Below are 14,562 nucleotides of genomic sequence, written 5' to 3'. Positions count from 1 at the left end.
TCTTCGGGTTTTAGCCTTTTTTTTTTTTTCTTTATTCTCTTGTTGGCAGTGACCCTCACTATGAGAATCTCTGGAACTGGCATTAAAGTACATTTACTTTGTTTCTGACTTTTTTTTTTTTAACATCTTTATTGGGGTATAATTGCTTTACAATGGTGTGTTGGTTTCTGCTTTATAACAAAGTGAATCAGTTATACATGTACATATGTTCCCATATCTCTTCCCTCTTGCGTCTCCCTCCCTCCCATCCTCCCTATCCCACCCCTCCAAGCGGTCACAAAGCACCAAGCTGATCTCCCTGTGCTATGCGGCTGCTTCCCACTAGCTATCTGCCTTACGTTTGGTAGTGTATATATGTCCATGCCTCTCTCTCGCTTTGTCACAGCTCACCCTTCTCCCTCCCCATATCCTCAAGTCCGTTCTCTAGTAGGTCTGTGTCTTTATTCCTGTCTTACCCCTAGGCTCTTCATGACATTTTCTTAAATTCCATATATATGTGTTAGCATACAGTATTTGTCTTTCTCTTTCTGACTTACTTCACTCTGTATGACAGACTCTAGGTCTATCCACCTCATTACAAATAGCTCAATTTCATTTCTTTTTATGGCTGAGTAATATTCCATTGTATATATGTACCACATCTTCTTTATCCATTCATCCGATGATGGGCACTTAGGTTGTTTCCATCTCTGGGCTATTGTAAATAGAGCTGCAATGAACATTTTGGTCCATGACTCCTTTTGAATTATGGTTTTCTCAGGGTATATGCCCAGTAGTGGGATTGCTAGGTCATATGGTAGTTCTATTTGTAGTTTTTTAAGGAACCTCCATATTGTTCTCCATAGTGGCTGTACCAATTCACATTCTCACCAGCAGTGCAAGAGTGTTCCCTTTTCTCCATACCCTCTCCAGCATTCATTGTTTCTAGATTTTTTGCTGATGGCCATTCTGACTGGTGTGACATGATATCTCATTGTAGTTTTGATTTGCATTTCTCTAATGATTAATGATGTTGAGCATCCTTTCATGTGTTTGTTGGCAGTCTGTTGTTTCTGACTTTAAAATGAATGCTTCTAACACTACTCTTGTATACAGATGCTTGCTGAAGATTTTTGGTAGATACTCTTTAATAGCCTAAGGAAGTACACTTTTTCAGTACTAATTTCTATGGATACTTTTTTTTTCTGAGTGTATTGATATGATCATATGACTTCTTTAATACATTACTATTAATATGATGAAATACACTAATAATGTTAAACTAATAATTGCATTCAGTAATGATGTTAATACCTTTTTCCTATATTTAGTTTGCTAACATACATTTCTAGGGTTGGCACCTACGTTCATAAGTAAGATTGGCTTATAATCGTTTTCCTCAGGCTATCACTTTCTCCCTGCTAATGTTGGTCATTTGAACCTTCATTCTTTTGTTCTTAAGCAGATGTGCTAATAATTTTTCTATTTTAAATGTTTCAAAGACCAATTTTTGGTTTTCTTGATCCTCACCATTACTTTTGTTTTCCATTTTATCAATTTATCCTCTTTTTATTATACCCTGTATTCTATAATTTTTTGTGTATTACTATTTTTCTAACTTCTTGATTTAGACATATGACCCATCAATTTCTCATCTTTATTCTTCTGTAACAGGATCATTTAAGGTCATAAATTTCTCTCTTAGAAATGCCCTATTTAGTTTTGATTTGGTCCTAATTTTACTACAGTGTCTTCTTTAACCCACAAGTTATTTAAAGTCTGTTTTTTAATTTCTAAATGTAGATATATTTTGTCATTGATTTCTAAATTTAATTACACTGTAATCAGAGAACATTTGTTTGACATGAATTCTCTGACATTTGTTAAAACTTATTTTGTAGCCTGGTATTGAGTTAATTTTCAAAAAATTTCTAAGTGTGCTTGGGAAGCAATTCTGATCTTTTGGTTACTGAGATATAATAGAAGATTTATAATTTAAAATCCTGATGATATTGTCCATTTTTGCCATATATATTTTGATACTGTTTTATTGGATACACTCAGATTGTAGTATTTATATCTTCCTGGTATATTGAGCATTTTATCAGTATAGATGGATGTGCATATGTACATACATATGTATATAGATACAGATAGACGTATTTTTATATTTGTACACTATATATAGAGATATACATATTACTATATTATCCCCAAAAGTGGTTTTGCCCTAAATGCTTTGCTATTAATATAGTTCTACCAGCTTTTTTTTCTTTAGTATTTGTATGGTATATATCTTTTTCCATTCTTTTGTTTTCGTTGTTTTTATTTTATGTCTCTTGTAACCAGTACTGAGGAGAACACTTTCTATTATTCAATATTCATGCTTTTTTAAACTGGTGAATGTAATCGTTTTTAATTAACTATATTTACTGACGTATTTTCTTATTTCTTTTTTGAAACTGTTTTTTTCTGATGCTTTTTTCTGTGTTTTTGTAGACACTTTCCCTCCCTTGAAGCTCCTTTACCTTTCCCCTGTTAATAACGTAATTGTCTTAAATATTCCATCTGTATGCAGTGATAACCACATCAAAGTATCTCATCTTCAGAAATTCCAAGAGCCCTTCATTTCCTTTCTTTTTCAGGAAATTGCTCTAGCCATTCTTTTAGATACTATGAAGATCTTCAGTTGAATAATCCTGCCATGTGTTGAATATATTGGCTTTTACTTACAGCGGATACCTCACTCATGTGTTTTATAATTTTTTTTCACGAGCTCTTCTTCAACAAGGTTTCAGAATCTCAGTTTTATGAGATTTTATTTTAGAATCTCAGTTCCAGCTCCAAACTTTGGGCCCCAGATCTCAACCTTATTCCCTGTATGGTTGTGACAGATTCCCACAGTTCTGCACCTGAATTACCATTATAACCCATGTGCACACAGCCCTAACTGGCATTCTCTTCTTTATTTTAGGCTACTGGGAATTTCCCTTATGTTTGGGGGGGAGCTCCAGTCTACTTTTAAAGCAATGTTAATTATATTTTATTCAGTATTTTCTAGTTGTCTTGCAGCAGAAGAGCGCTGAAGTTTTCTAGTTCTCTCTATTGCTGGAAATGTTAAGTCCTGTGGCTCCTTGGTCGTTAGCATAAACTGTCTAAAAGCTTTTAAGATCTTTTCTTTATTCCTGGTATTCTGAAATTTTATGATGTAATTTGGCGTGGGTCTATTCATTGTGCTTTCAGTAACCCCTTTTAATCTGGAAATTCATGTTTTTCAGTTCTGAAAATTCTTGTATAAATGATCTGATAATGTTCTCCCTTCTACTTTGTCTTTATGACTCTCATTCATCAGATGTTGGACTTATGATTTAATTTCTTTTCTTACATTTTCTCTATTTGCCATCTTTTTACCATTTTGTGCTTCATCTTGGGAAATTTTCTCAACTTTGTTTTCTAATTATTCTATTGGATTATAAATTTCTGCTCTTTTTTATTCTCTAATTGTTCCTTTTTTAAAGCATTTTGCTACCAGGCCCTGCCTCAGGGGGACGCTGCCGGGTCACCAGGCTGCTAACCTGGGGAGCAGGTTAGCACCTCGCACTAATAGGCTAGAGGGAGGACCCCAAAATGGAGTTTGCCAGCAGCCGTGTCCTTGTGGTACCATGAGCTTCCCAAAATGGCTGCCATCAGTATCTATGTCCCCAGGGGGAGTCTCAGTCACACTGGCCTTCAAAGCCAGACCGTCTGGGGCTCATCTTCCTTTGCAGGAGCCCAGTGAGGCTCGGACCCCTTGTTCCTTGGGAAGAACCCCTGCAATCGTGATTTTCCTCCTGGCTGTGGGCCATCTACCCAGGGCTGCAGTCTTGACTATTACTGCATCTCCATCCCTCCTACCGTCTCGTTATGGTTCCTTCTTTTTTTTTTTTTTTTTTTTTTTTTGCAGTATGCGGCTCTCTCACTGCTGTGGCCTCTCCCGTTGCGGAGCACAGGCTCAGCGGCCATGGCTCACGGGCCCAGCCGCTCCGCGGCATGTGGGATCCTCCTGGACCGGGGCACGAACCCGTGTCCCCTGCATCGGCAAGTGGACTCTCAACCACTGCGCCAGCAGGGAAGCCCCGTGGTTCCTTCTTTATACCTTTAGTTGTGGCAAATCTTTCTGCTAGTCTTCAGGTCATTCTCATCCGTAGCTGCTCAGTAAATAGTTGTAATTATGGTGCGCTCTTGGGAGGGGGTGAGCTCTAGGTCTTCCTACTCCACCATGTTGGCCACCCATATGCTTTTCAGATAACAGTAAGAGCGAAGTTAATAGCTTTCAAGCTGTCACTGTGTGCCAGACTCTCTGCTATGTGATTTACTTCTAATATTCCAGTTAATCTTAAAAACAAAAAATCTGTGGGTAGGTTTTTAAATGATCTTCACAGTGCAGATGAGGAATCTAAGGCTCAGAAATGTTAAAACCTCAAAGTCACGCAGTCAATCCTGCAGAGCTAGCATTCCAGCCCAGAGCCGTTGGAGTCCCAAGTCCGTGCTGTTGACCTTTACAATAAACTGCCTCCATCTCTTGAATAGATCTGGCTGTGACTCAGTCATATAAGGAAAGGAATGCATGGGAACAACCACCAGCTTCCAAGGCTCTGCAGAGGAGCATCCTTTCCTTGGAAGATCAGATGGCTGTTTGCAGTGAAGACCTGAGACAGTTGGCAAACAGCCTTAGGCCATCCTGACCAGGCTGGTGATACTTTGTCATCATAATCCAGGGTCACCCAATCCAGGGTCAGTTCAGAATCACTTCATCCAGATGGGATCAGGCTCTACATAAATGATTGATGGTAACCTGCCCATGGTGGGCTGATTAGAACTTTGAAATACCTGCATATATAATTCTTAGGGCAAAAAGCCCCTAACAGGACAGACCAGGATGTGAGACCCACCAAACCAGACTGTCTCAAACACTAAGTCGGGAAGTTGGAAGGTGCTTCGTATTCTGAGATAGTCTCAGGAAATCCTGGAGACACTTACCCAGCCAGCGATTATGGGCACTGGAGTTAGGCATATCCTGTGTCACCGTTTGGTAGCTGTGCATCCTTGGGAAAGTGACTTGACTTCTATGAACCTGAGTCTAGAAACACCTATAAAGTGTGTGGTACTTTACAAATCTCACGTGAGTATTACTGTCCCCTATATCTTGATACAGGCATCTGCCTGCCACCCAGACTGAAATAGCCATGTTACTTATCCAAGCACCCCCTCCCTAAAATATTACTGGAGAACACATTTTAATTTACTTTTCTAATATCAAAACAAAATACAGTTCCTGATTTTTGCAAATTCTTTTTTGTTGGTTTCTTTTAGACCAACTGTTTTCTGATGACGTTTCCTAGGAAGCCTTCTCCAGGTCAGGCCATAGGGTCTGTTTCTTCCATGGAATTTTCCTATGGGGAAGCTACTCTCTTCTGTGGGGTGAGGATTCTTATTTTAGTATATGCCCCAGAAAACAACACTTACAGACTCATCACCAGAGTGGTTGTTCAGATATTTCAGGTTCCTGTGGCTCTCCACCCTCTAACTAGAGCACTGCTTCCTCATCTCCACAGGTACTAGGTGATACACCTTAAGATCAAAATCTGTCTCTGTAATGGGTTTAGAGGCAAAGATGATTAAAGGGTTAGAAAATCTAACATGTAGAGAAAAGTTCTTTATCTCACAAGGGCAAGAAATCAGCCATTCCTCACTGAAGAATGGAACAAGAAAAAATGAAAATTGTGCTGCGGTGTAAAGGATTAAGAAAATGTCTGACAATCTTGTTAAATATGGATATGAGTTCAGTTAGGATAGTGTCAACTCTCCTCTTTGGGAAACATAAAAGATGTGGTTTAGATGCATCAAATGGGGACAGTTGGGTCCAGTCCTAGATGTATCCTTGCCCAAGGGCCGACAGATGGATCAAATGACCTCTCAGCATCCCTCCCAGCCCCACACTTCCGTTGTACGATGCTTGTTGGATTAGCATGTTAGTTGAGTCAGAGCTGCCCCTGCAAGTTAGCGGAGGAGTAAGCTTCTTGAAAGAAAAACAGGTAAATTCATTGTCCCCAAAATAAATGCCTCTCTACCCTGTTGCAGATGAAATTATACCACCAGGGGAGTATTTCCTTCAGTCCCGAAATCTTTTCGGTCTTCTAGAGCTCCCTAACAGAATGCGGACACTGACACCTAAGTAAAGATGAAGTAACTAAACTTTATCAGATAAGGTCTTAGCAGAGATCAAGATCCTGCAGACCAAGACAAGACACGCAAGAAGAGGGAGTCCCAAATAGGAGACGTAGGCGTGACTGCACAGGCAAACTGTGCCGTATTGAACATGTAGCTTTGGCTTGTGCAGAAGATGGGGCTGTCCTCCATCCCCACTGAATTCAGTCATTCTTTCAATGCCTGTGCAGCTCCTACCAGGCGTGGAACACTAGACAAGCACTGGGAACACTGCTGTAAACCAAACATGGTTCCAGCATTCCTACAAAACACTGAACACGTGATGAACGTGTAGGCAGTTACCCTGTGGGGTCTACACTCATGCAGCAAATAACGACTGAGTTGCTAATATGCACAAGGCATCATTTCAGGCGCTTGGCATGGGGTGGTAACCAAGTGGACAAATCCCCTGCCCTCGTGGAGCTTACGTTCTGGTAAGAGGCAGTTACGTGATGAAAGAAGCACAAGGTGCTCTAAGAACTATGACAAGGAGCCCTACCCTAGCTGACAAGTCCCCCCCGAGAAAGGCATGTTCCTACTGACATGTGAAGGCTGAGGAGGAACTGGTGAACAGGCATAAAGTCGTGGGGGGAGGTGGCATCAGGAGAATGCTCCGTTTAAAGTTACCAAACGTTGTCAAGCCACCACGATTTGCTCGTATAGTAGGATGAAGGGGCACTTATACCTTTCTCTTTCTTACTAGTATTCAAATGTTTGTGCAATAAATAATTTTAAGCAATATCAAAGTCATACTTAAAACTTTTTTACCTCATTTTTATCTTGTGACTTTAATGGATTGGTCTTTAAACTAGTACTTGTAAACGATCACGTTCTATATAGCTGTCATATAATTTGGACACTAAGTTCAAAATCAACTAGGAGTTTTACCCTGGTGATGTAAGCATTGAGTCTAATTCTAAAATGTGTTTGGTATTGCTGTATGCAAACAAGACAACATGTTTGACATTGTGACATGGATCTTTCCCCACCTACACTGAATATGAATTATAGGTTGGTTCCTGCACTACAGGTGGACCTGTGGCAGCCCAGCAGTATCTCCCAGGTATCAGAGGGAACAGTTACTGATGTCCATATTCCCCACAATGATTCCCGAGCCCTGTTAGCCTTCCTACAGGAAACCAACATCCACTACAAGTAAGCATGCTTTTTCCTTGCTTAATTCATTTGTACTCAGTTGAACTGAATGATAACTGTATTCAGGTTATGTATTAAGTGCCAACAACTGTTTCAGGTTCTATTTTTCACATTGGGGAAACCAACATGAATATAACACAGTTATATTTGCCTTTCATGAGCTTCTTATTAGTGTAATGGGGGAGCGGGAAGCAGCCACACTTCCCTGTCATCTCACCATTACCTGTAAGTAATCAGTGTAAACATGGAAGCATTTTACTGTGTGAGGAAAGGAGAGTAGCTTATCCATGCCTACAAGGTGGATAGGGAGACAGGGACAGAAAAAAGCCAGACTCTGCAGGAGCTGTGTCAGTTAGACAAAGGATGAGACTCAGGACCTTGAAGGCAGAGGTACAATGCCAGCAAAGGCAAGAAGCAGTATCGTATGTGTGCAGGGAACTGTTATAAGTTGGGGAGCAGAAAGAAAAGACGCTGGAGAAGTGGGGGGAGGCCAGGTGGTGGGCAGCCTGCTGTTCAGAGTTAGGAGCTCAGACCTCATCTTATGGGTGATGCTGCACAACTAGAGGATGTCAGCAAGGGAACCACAGGTAAGTGGGTGGAGGGAGCGGTACGAGGCCACAGTAGTGATCCAGATGAGAGAGAACGAGGCCCCTGAGTCAGGACCAGAGTCCTAGAATCAAGAGAGAGCTCCAAAAGATGTTTCAGAAGCAAAACCACCTGGACTCTGCACTTGTTTGGATGTAGGTGGAAGTGGAGGAATCAAGGATGACTCCAAGTCTTCTGTCTGTGGTGACTGAGTAGACAGGTTTGGATATTTTGAGGGTTTTGGTTTTTGTTTTTCTAAGGAATAGTTAAGCAGTAAGAATGGAATAAGTGGGAAATAGTTGCAGGAGTCAAAGAAGAAACAAAAACCTTTTGAGAGGAAGGATGTCAGTGGCACCAAGTGCTGCAGTGATATCCTGCCAGAAAATGATCGATCAGTTCCCTTTGGATTTGATGATGGAAATGGCACTGGTAACTCTAATGTAGCATTAGATTGTTAGGAGCAGAAGACAGAAAAGTGAACAGGAGGTGAGAACATGGAACAGGAGAGCAGACTATTCTCCTACTCTTAGAAGTTACAATAGGGAGAGAGGCAGAGAGTGAGGAGCGACTACAGGAAGCTGCTACATCAGTGGATGCTTGAGACTCGGCATGTTAGGGTAAGGAGGCAATTTTGGCCTGCAAGCTGAAGGGAAGGACCAGCAAGGAAGGAGACATGGATGATGCAGGAAAGAATGCACAGGTGAGGGAGGGGGTTTGAACACTAGTGAAAGATAGCTTATCCTATAAGACCAAAGAGGTAACTGTGGATCTAGTTAAGATTGTGGAGAAGAGAGTCAACAAGTTTAAAGAGATCATAACTGACAGCCAAATTCTCTGGATGAAGTGAGAAGCAAAGTGTATCTACTCAGAGTAAAGAAATAGGGCTTAAAGAGTGTTGCGAGAGAAAAATCGGGGTAAGAACCAATAACAGTGGCTGTTGCAGAGAGGAGAGATTGCAGTACTGATACAGAGTTGAGGTTGTGTTGGTTAGGACCACAAAAAGATCAGGTGGAGGGAAGTTGAGGTTCCTACTGAGAGACTAGCTCAAGTAGTCATCCATGGGGTCTAGTCTGGATAGGAAGGGAGGAGAGTCTAGGAAGAATGATGGGACAAGACGGAAGAATCAAGGGTATTAAGATCTTTATATTTAAAACAGGTGTGAGGGCAACAAACTGGAAGGAAAGAAGTTTTGATAAAGTGTAGACTATCGGATGTTAATAGTTCTGGGGAAGAACATTTATGGCTGGTGACAAGATTATAGGGGTAGCAATGAAGGAGATGGCTGAGGTGGGTGGAGGTCATTGAGGCTGATGCGGTCAAGAAAGAGTAGGCTAGCAATTATACTCCAATAAAGATGTTATAAAGAGGAAAGGAAAAGGAAAGGATGAGTGGGCTTAATCACCAGCAAACCATCCCAGCAGTCTTGAATCTCCTTGGCTTATGGCTAGATTAGAGGTGGGGGGAGAGAATGTACTCCTGGGACAGGAAATACCAGCTTGGAGGTAAGCAACCAGGAATGGCCTGATGCTGAAGGGAGGATGAACTTCTCCTGGAAGTTAGAAGATTAATGGGGAAGCACCAATGGGAGCCCAGGAGGATGCTGACCTCCCTCCCTTCTGGCCCCGTGGTCGGAGAAGTGGGAGAAGAGACAGCCACGGAAGAATCTGTGTCCTTGAGAAAGTCTGGTTTCTACTGGGGCAAGAATATGAGAAGGGAGAGTTCTCTGAAGAGACTGGAGGATGTAGGAATTTTATTTACAATCAAAGAGGGATTCCAACAGGCACAAGGCAAAAGGATGTGGTGAAGAGATGGAGAGTCAGTGTAGGATCTGGGGGGGAGGAACACAGGCTAGTGAATTAGTGAGAAGGGAATGAGTGAGTTACCTTTTGTTTGGAACCCTAGGATTTCAGGGCTGAGAGGCATGATTGTAAATGACTAACCTCAACTACTCCAACTTTTCAGCAAGTGGTTGTACTGCCAAAACTGGCAGAAAGATCCCTGATGATGTCTGGCGAGGCCTGGGAAGGGTTCATGGCTCTGAGTCAATGGTGAGAACCCTAGTCTCAGTGGAAGGCTGGGCCAAGGGGTGCAAAGGGGCTGTGACAACCGTCCCTGGTCCACACAAATACCTACCTGCCAGAGACGTATTTACAGGCTTATTAAAACACTTATAGGCTTTTTGCAGAAAGGTATTTTAGCTGTGTTTCTAGAACAGGGTAGAGTCAAAGCTGTGCATAAAACTCTTGTTCATACTGAACACATTTTCGTCATTGCTGTAGCTTTGAAAGCATGCTTTGATTCTCTGAATGCCTTTCAGGGAAGTGCTTATATATCTATAGGTCCTCAGTAAAAACTCACATGCTTCATTAATTATTATTTGGAAGAAAAGAATATACCAGTTATTTTAACAAGTGTCTATCTCCTGCCATTCAATATAGGTCATGTGGAACTGATACAGAATCAAATATCACCCACCCTTTATTCCACAGAGAATAGAGTCTAACAAACAAGTGTTTTAAACCAGTTGTCTCCTCATGGAGAACACTCATTTAGAATTATTCATTTTGTTGTTCCCAAGATAATAACAGAGAACAGTTAAGTTCCACGGGGCTGGTAGGTAGAGATCATTTTAATTGACTTTTACTATTGTAGCCAGGGGTATTTTCAAAAGATGATCATTTACTCTGTACAACTGTACGTAACGTAGAGTTATAGTCATCTTTATGTGACCGCATGTGTCTGGCCCCAGGTGATCCAGCCCCCTTATCGATATGACATGACTCCTTTTGCCATAAAAATATTTTGAAAATACTGAGAATTTGAAAATTCTCAAGAATTTGAAAATATTTCAAAACATTTTGAAAATTAAATACCTTTAAAATTTCAAATTTTGACCACCCCCCTTCTCCTCCCTGGAAGCTTTGGGGAGGTGGTTTTGTACTAAGTGATGACATCACTTGGAAAGTTCTTAATAGGTCTAGGAGTCGCTATTTTAGGAGTACATACAATTGGGGTAGAAATAATAATCAGCCATAAGGAACTAAGAAACTACAAAAAAGCCATTTTGAGGCTTCCCTGGTGGCGCAGTGGTTGGGAATCCGCCTGCCAATGCAGGGAACGCGGGTTCACGCCCCGGTCCGGGAAGATCCCACATGCCGTGAGCCATGGCCGCTGAGCTTGCACTCTGCAACAGGAGAAGCCACAACAGTGAGAGGCCCGTGTACCCGAAAAAAAAAAAAGCCATTTTAGGTTCCATTTCATGGGCTTTTCGTCAACTTGCTGGTTTCCAGTTGCCTACTTGACAAGGACCAAGTAGGCAGACCTGGTGTGACAGCCCAGCAGTCAGGAAGCTGTTGCTGTGCTACTGCTGCCACCACTGTCGTTACCATAATTGCCTCTCATGCCAGGAAGCTGGTGACTAGACCCTGGAGTTCTGAGTCCAGCCACCTGACTGCCTCTAAACAGTCACACCTCTGCGACCTCGACACGCCACAGCAACAGCAGCAGGAGATGGCCTCTGCCTCGTTCTTAACTTCCTGTCTTGTCAGAGTTCACAGATTTGTCCCCAGAACCACAGGTGTAAGAGAGTCGAGGAAAAGTACTTTTCAGCTTCCCAGCCCTTTCAGCACAGGAAGTCCAAAGAGGGCATAGGCATAAATGCTGAGAGGCAGTAGACCACATCCAGCAGACACACTCAAGAGAGGAGAGAGGAAGCAAGGACCAGCTGTATTCTAATACTCTCTTCCACTTTTATCTAGTATAGAACCTAAGAGGACTGAGAGCCATCAGTTGCCAGATTAATTAGCCTAAATTTGAGCCTGACAATATATTAAAATCACCTGGTGAGCTTTTTAGAAAGGCCCGATACCTATGCACAGGAGATTCTCGTCTAAGTAAGGCTCAGTGTGGCATATTTTTTAAAGCTCATGGGTGACTTTAAAGCAGGCCATCTTGAGAATCACTGGCCTAAATGAATGGATAAATACTGGGGATCCAAAGGCCAGCTCTATTTAGGGCACTTGGAAACTTTAAAACTGAGAAGCTTAAGAGTTGCTTCATCAAAGAAACTAATACCCAACTAGAGTGATTCCACAACCTCAAACTGGAAAACCTCATCATTTACTTTGGTTAAAACACTAGCAAACTTGACTAGAAAACATTAAGGTAAATATTTTGTAGGAGCAATTATCCATTAGAATTATTTTGACAGTTCATTTCGTTATGTGATTAGTAAATATGTTTATCATTATCAGCTGACAAATGACTTAAGGATCTAATCAATTAAGGAGCATAATTTTTCATACTGAAACTCCTGAGAAAATATTAGCTTTCTGAGGGGTACAGTGATGGTTCTACCAAGAGTTGCCAAACAAGCAGATGTATCAGCATCAGAACTTTCTGGTGATGAATATGAGGAATTGGTCTTACCTTGAGGAGAAACAAGTTATCTGTGCTTGCTTATACTGGGGTGGCCAAAAAATTCGTTCACATTTTCCTGATGTTGCAGGAAAACCCGAATGAATTTTTTGGCCAACCCAGTATTTAGAAAGTCTGTCCATTTTGGAAATAATGCAAAAGTAATACACTAGAGCTCAATTTTGTAAACGTGCTATAAAGGTTTTTATAATTTTGAAAACTTTTTTGTATGTGTTCATGTATCCTTTTAAACTGGAAATTCAGGAGATTCTTCTGTAGGTTGCTGGCTTTGGCAAATCTTTTTTTTTTTTCCCCTTACTTTCTTGAAATAGAGAAAAGTAGCCAGGAGAAATGGATAGATGGTACTGGCGAGGAAAAGACAGCTGGAAATTGCCTACTGTAACTGGAATTTGTTGACAGTTTATAACCAACTCAGCCGTAATCAAACTCGCATTTTTCTTGACCACCCCAGATTCGCTCAACAGAAGAAGATTGGACATTGACGAAGAAGTTCATTTGGTTCTTTACCCCCACACTGGCAATACTGTAAAGTTCTTTAATCCATACAAACCTACTTTCATCTGTAACTCCTTTCTTTGGGGGAAGAAAGAAAGAACTAATACAGATCGTATTCAGACTGACAATCTAAACTCCACTCATATTTTGAGCCATGGCAAGCAGCTACCAAGTGAACTTACCAACGTGGTGCCACACCTTACCTTGATTTTTAATATGTTTCTAGTTCGAAAGGTTGAAAATTGAAACAAAAAGAACAGTAAGCTGATGATAAATTCCAGATTAAGTGCTTTGTCTACCGTGGGGCCTCGTTAAATAGCAAATGAGTAAATCAAAAGGAATTTCCTACACCCAGCATGACCTTAAGTAAATTTACTTCCTTTGAGGACCAAAAAGTATTTATTCAAGTAATACAAGATAATTTTTTTTACTAAGTGACTTACACAGGTCAACTTTGAAACTCTTTTAAAAATGCCATTACACGTTCTTTTAATGGCACTGAAACCACCAAGCCACAGGTTCTTTGGAAAGATAAAATATGAAAGCGAAGTTTTTTAGCTGCCTGCCAGGCCCAGGAAAAATCACTGAGAGGCTCTTTAACATCTTTACGTAAAGGAGTGAGCACCTTGTTACTTCATGGCTCTAGTTAGAGGAGACTGGTGAGTACCGGGGTGACAAGTCTATATCTAGCTCAGGGATCTCATCAAGAACACCAGTCCACCAGTCCCTCCCATCAGGAAACTTACACAAGCCTCTTAGATAGCCTCATCTACCAGAGGGCAGACAGCAGAAGCAAGAAAACTACAATCCTGCAGCCTTTGGAACAAAAACCACATTCACAGAAAGATAGACAAGATGAAAAGGCAGAGGGCTATGTACCATATGAAGGAACAAGATAAAACCCCAGAACAACAACTAAATGAAGTGGAGATAGGCAACCTTCCAGAAAAAAAATTCACAATAATGATAGTGAAGATGATCCAGGACCTTGGAAAAACAATGGAGGCAAAGATCAAGAAGATGCAAGAAATGTTTAACAAAGAACTAGAAGAATTAAAGAACAAACAAACAGAGATGAACAATACAATAACTGAAATGAAAACTACACTAGAAGGAATCAATAGCAGAATAACTGAGGCAGAAGAACGGATAAGTGACCTGGAAGACAGAATGGTGCAATTCACTGCTGCAGAACAGAATAAAGAATGAAAAGAAATGAAGACAGCCTAAGAGACCTCTGGGACAACATTAAACACAACAACATTCTCATTATAGGGGTCCCAGAAGAAGAGAGAGAGAAAGGACCAGAGAAAATATTTGAAGAGATTATAGTCAAAAACTTCCCTAATATGGGAAAGGAAATAGCCACCCAAGTCCAGGAAGCACAGCAACTCCCATACAGGATAAACACAAGGAGAAACATGCCAGGACACATAGTTATCAAATTGGCAAAAATTAAAGACAAAGAAAAATTACTGAAAGCAGCAAGGGGAAAATGACAAATAACATACAAGGGAACTCCCATAAGGTTAACAGCTGATTTTTCAGCAGAAACTCTACAAGCCAGAAGGGATGGCATGATATACTTAAAGTGATGAAAGGGAAGAACCTACAACCAAGATTACTCTACCCAGCAAGGATCTCATTCAGATTCAAAGGAGAAAT

At 41.0% G+C, this 14,562-nt stretch overlaps 1 protein-coding gene across 1 annotated transcript in view; it reads left to right on the top strand.

Moving 5' to 3' along the window:
* Positions 1-14,562, top strand: part of CPA6 (carboxypeptidase A6) — a 260,841-nt gene that overhangs the window by 168,979 nt on the left and 77,300 nt on the right. The window contains exon 3 of the mRNA XM_030859604.2: positions 7,256-7,380. Within this exon, the coding sequence (XP_030715464.1) occupies positions 7,256-7,380 (125 nt within the window). The remainder of the gene's footprint in view (positions 1-7,255; positions 7,381-14,562) is intronic.

Source organism: Globicephala melas, chromosome 17 (genome assembly GCF_963455315.2).
Source record: "Globicephala melas chromosome 17, mGloMel1.2, whole genome shotgun sequence".
Classification (NCBI taxonomy): domain Eukaryota; kingdom Metazoa; phylum Chordata; class Mammalia; order Artiodactyla; family Delphinidae; genus Globicephala; species Globicephala melas.
The sequence above is the reverse complement of the archived record's forward strand: the minus strand, read 5'-3'. Positions and strand labels throughout refer to the sequence as shown.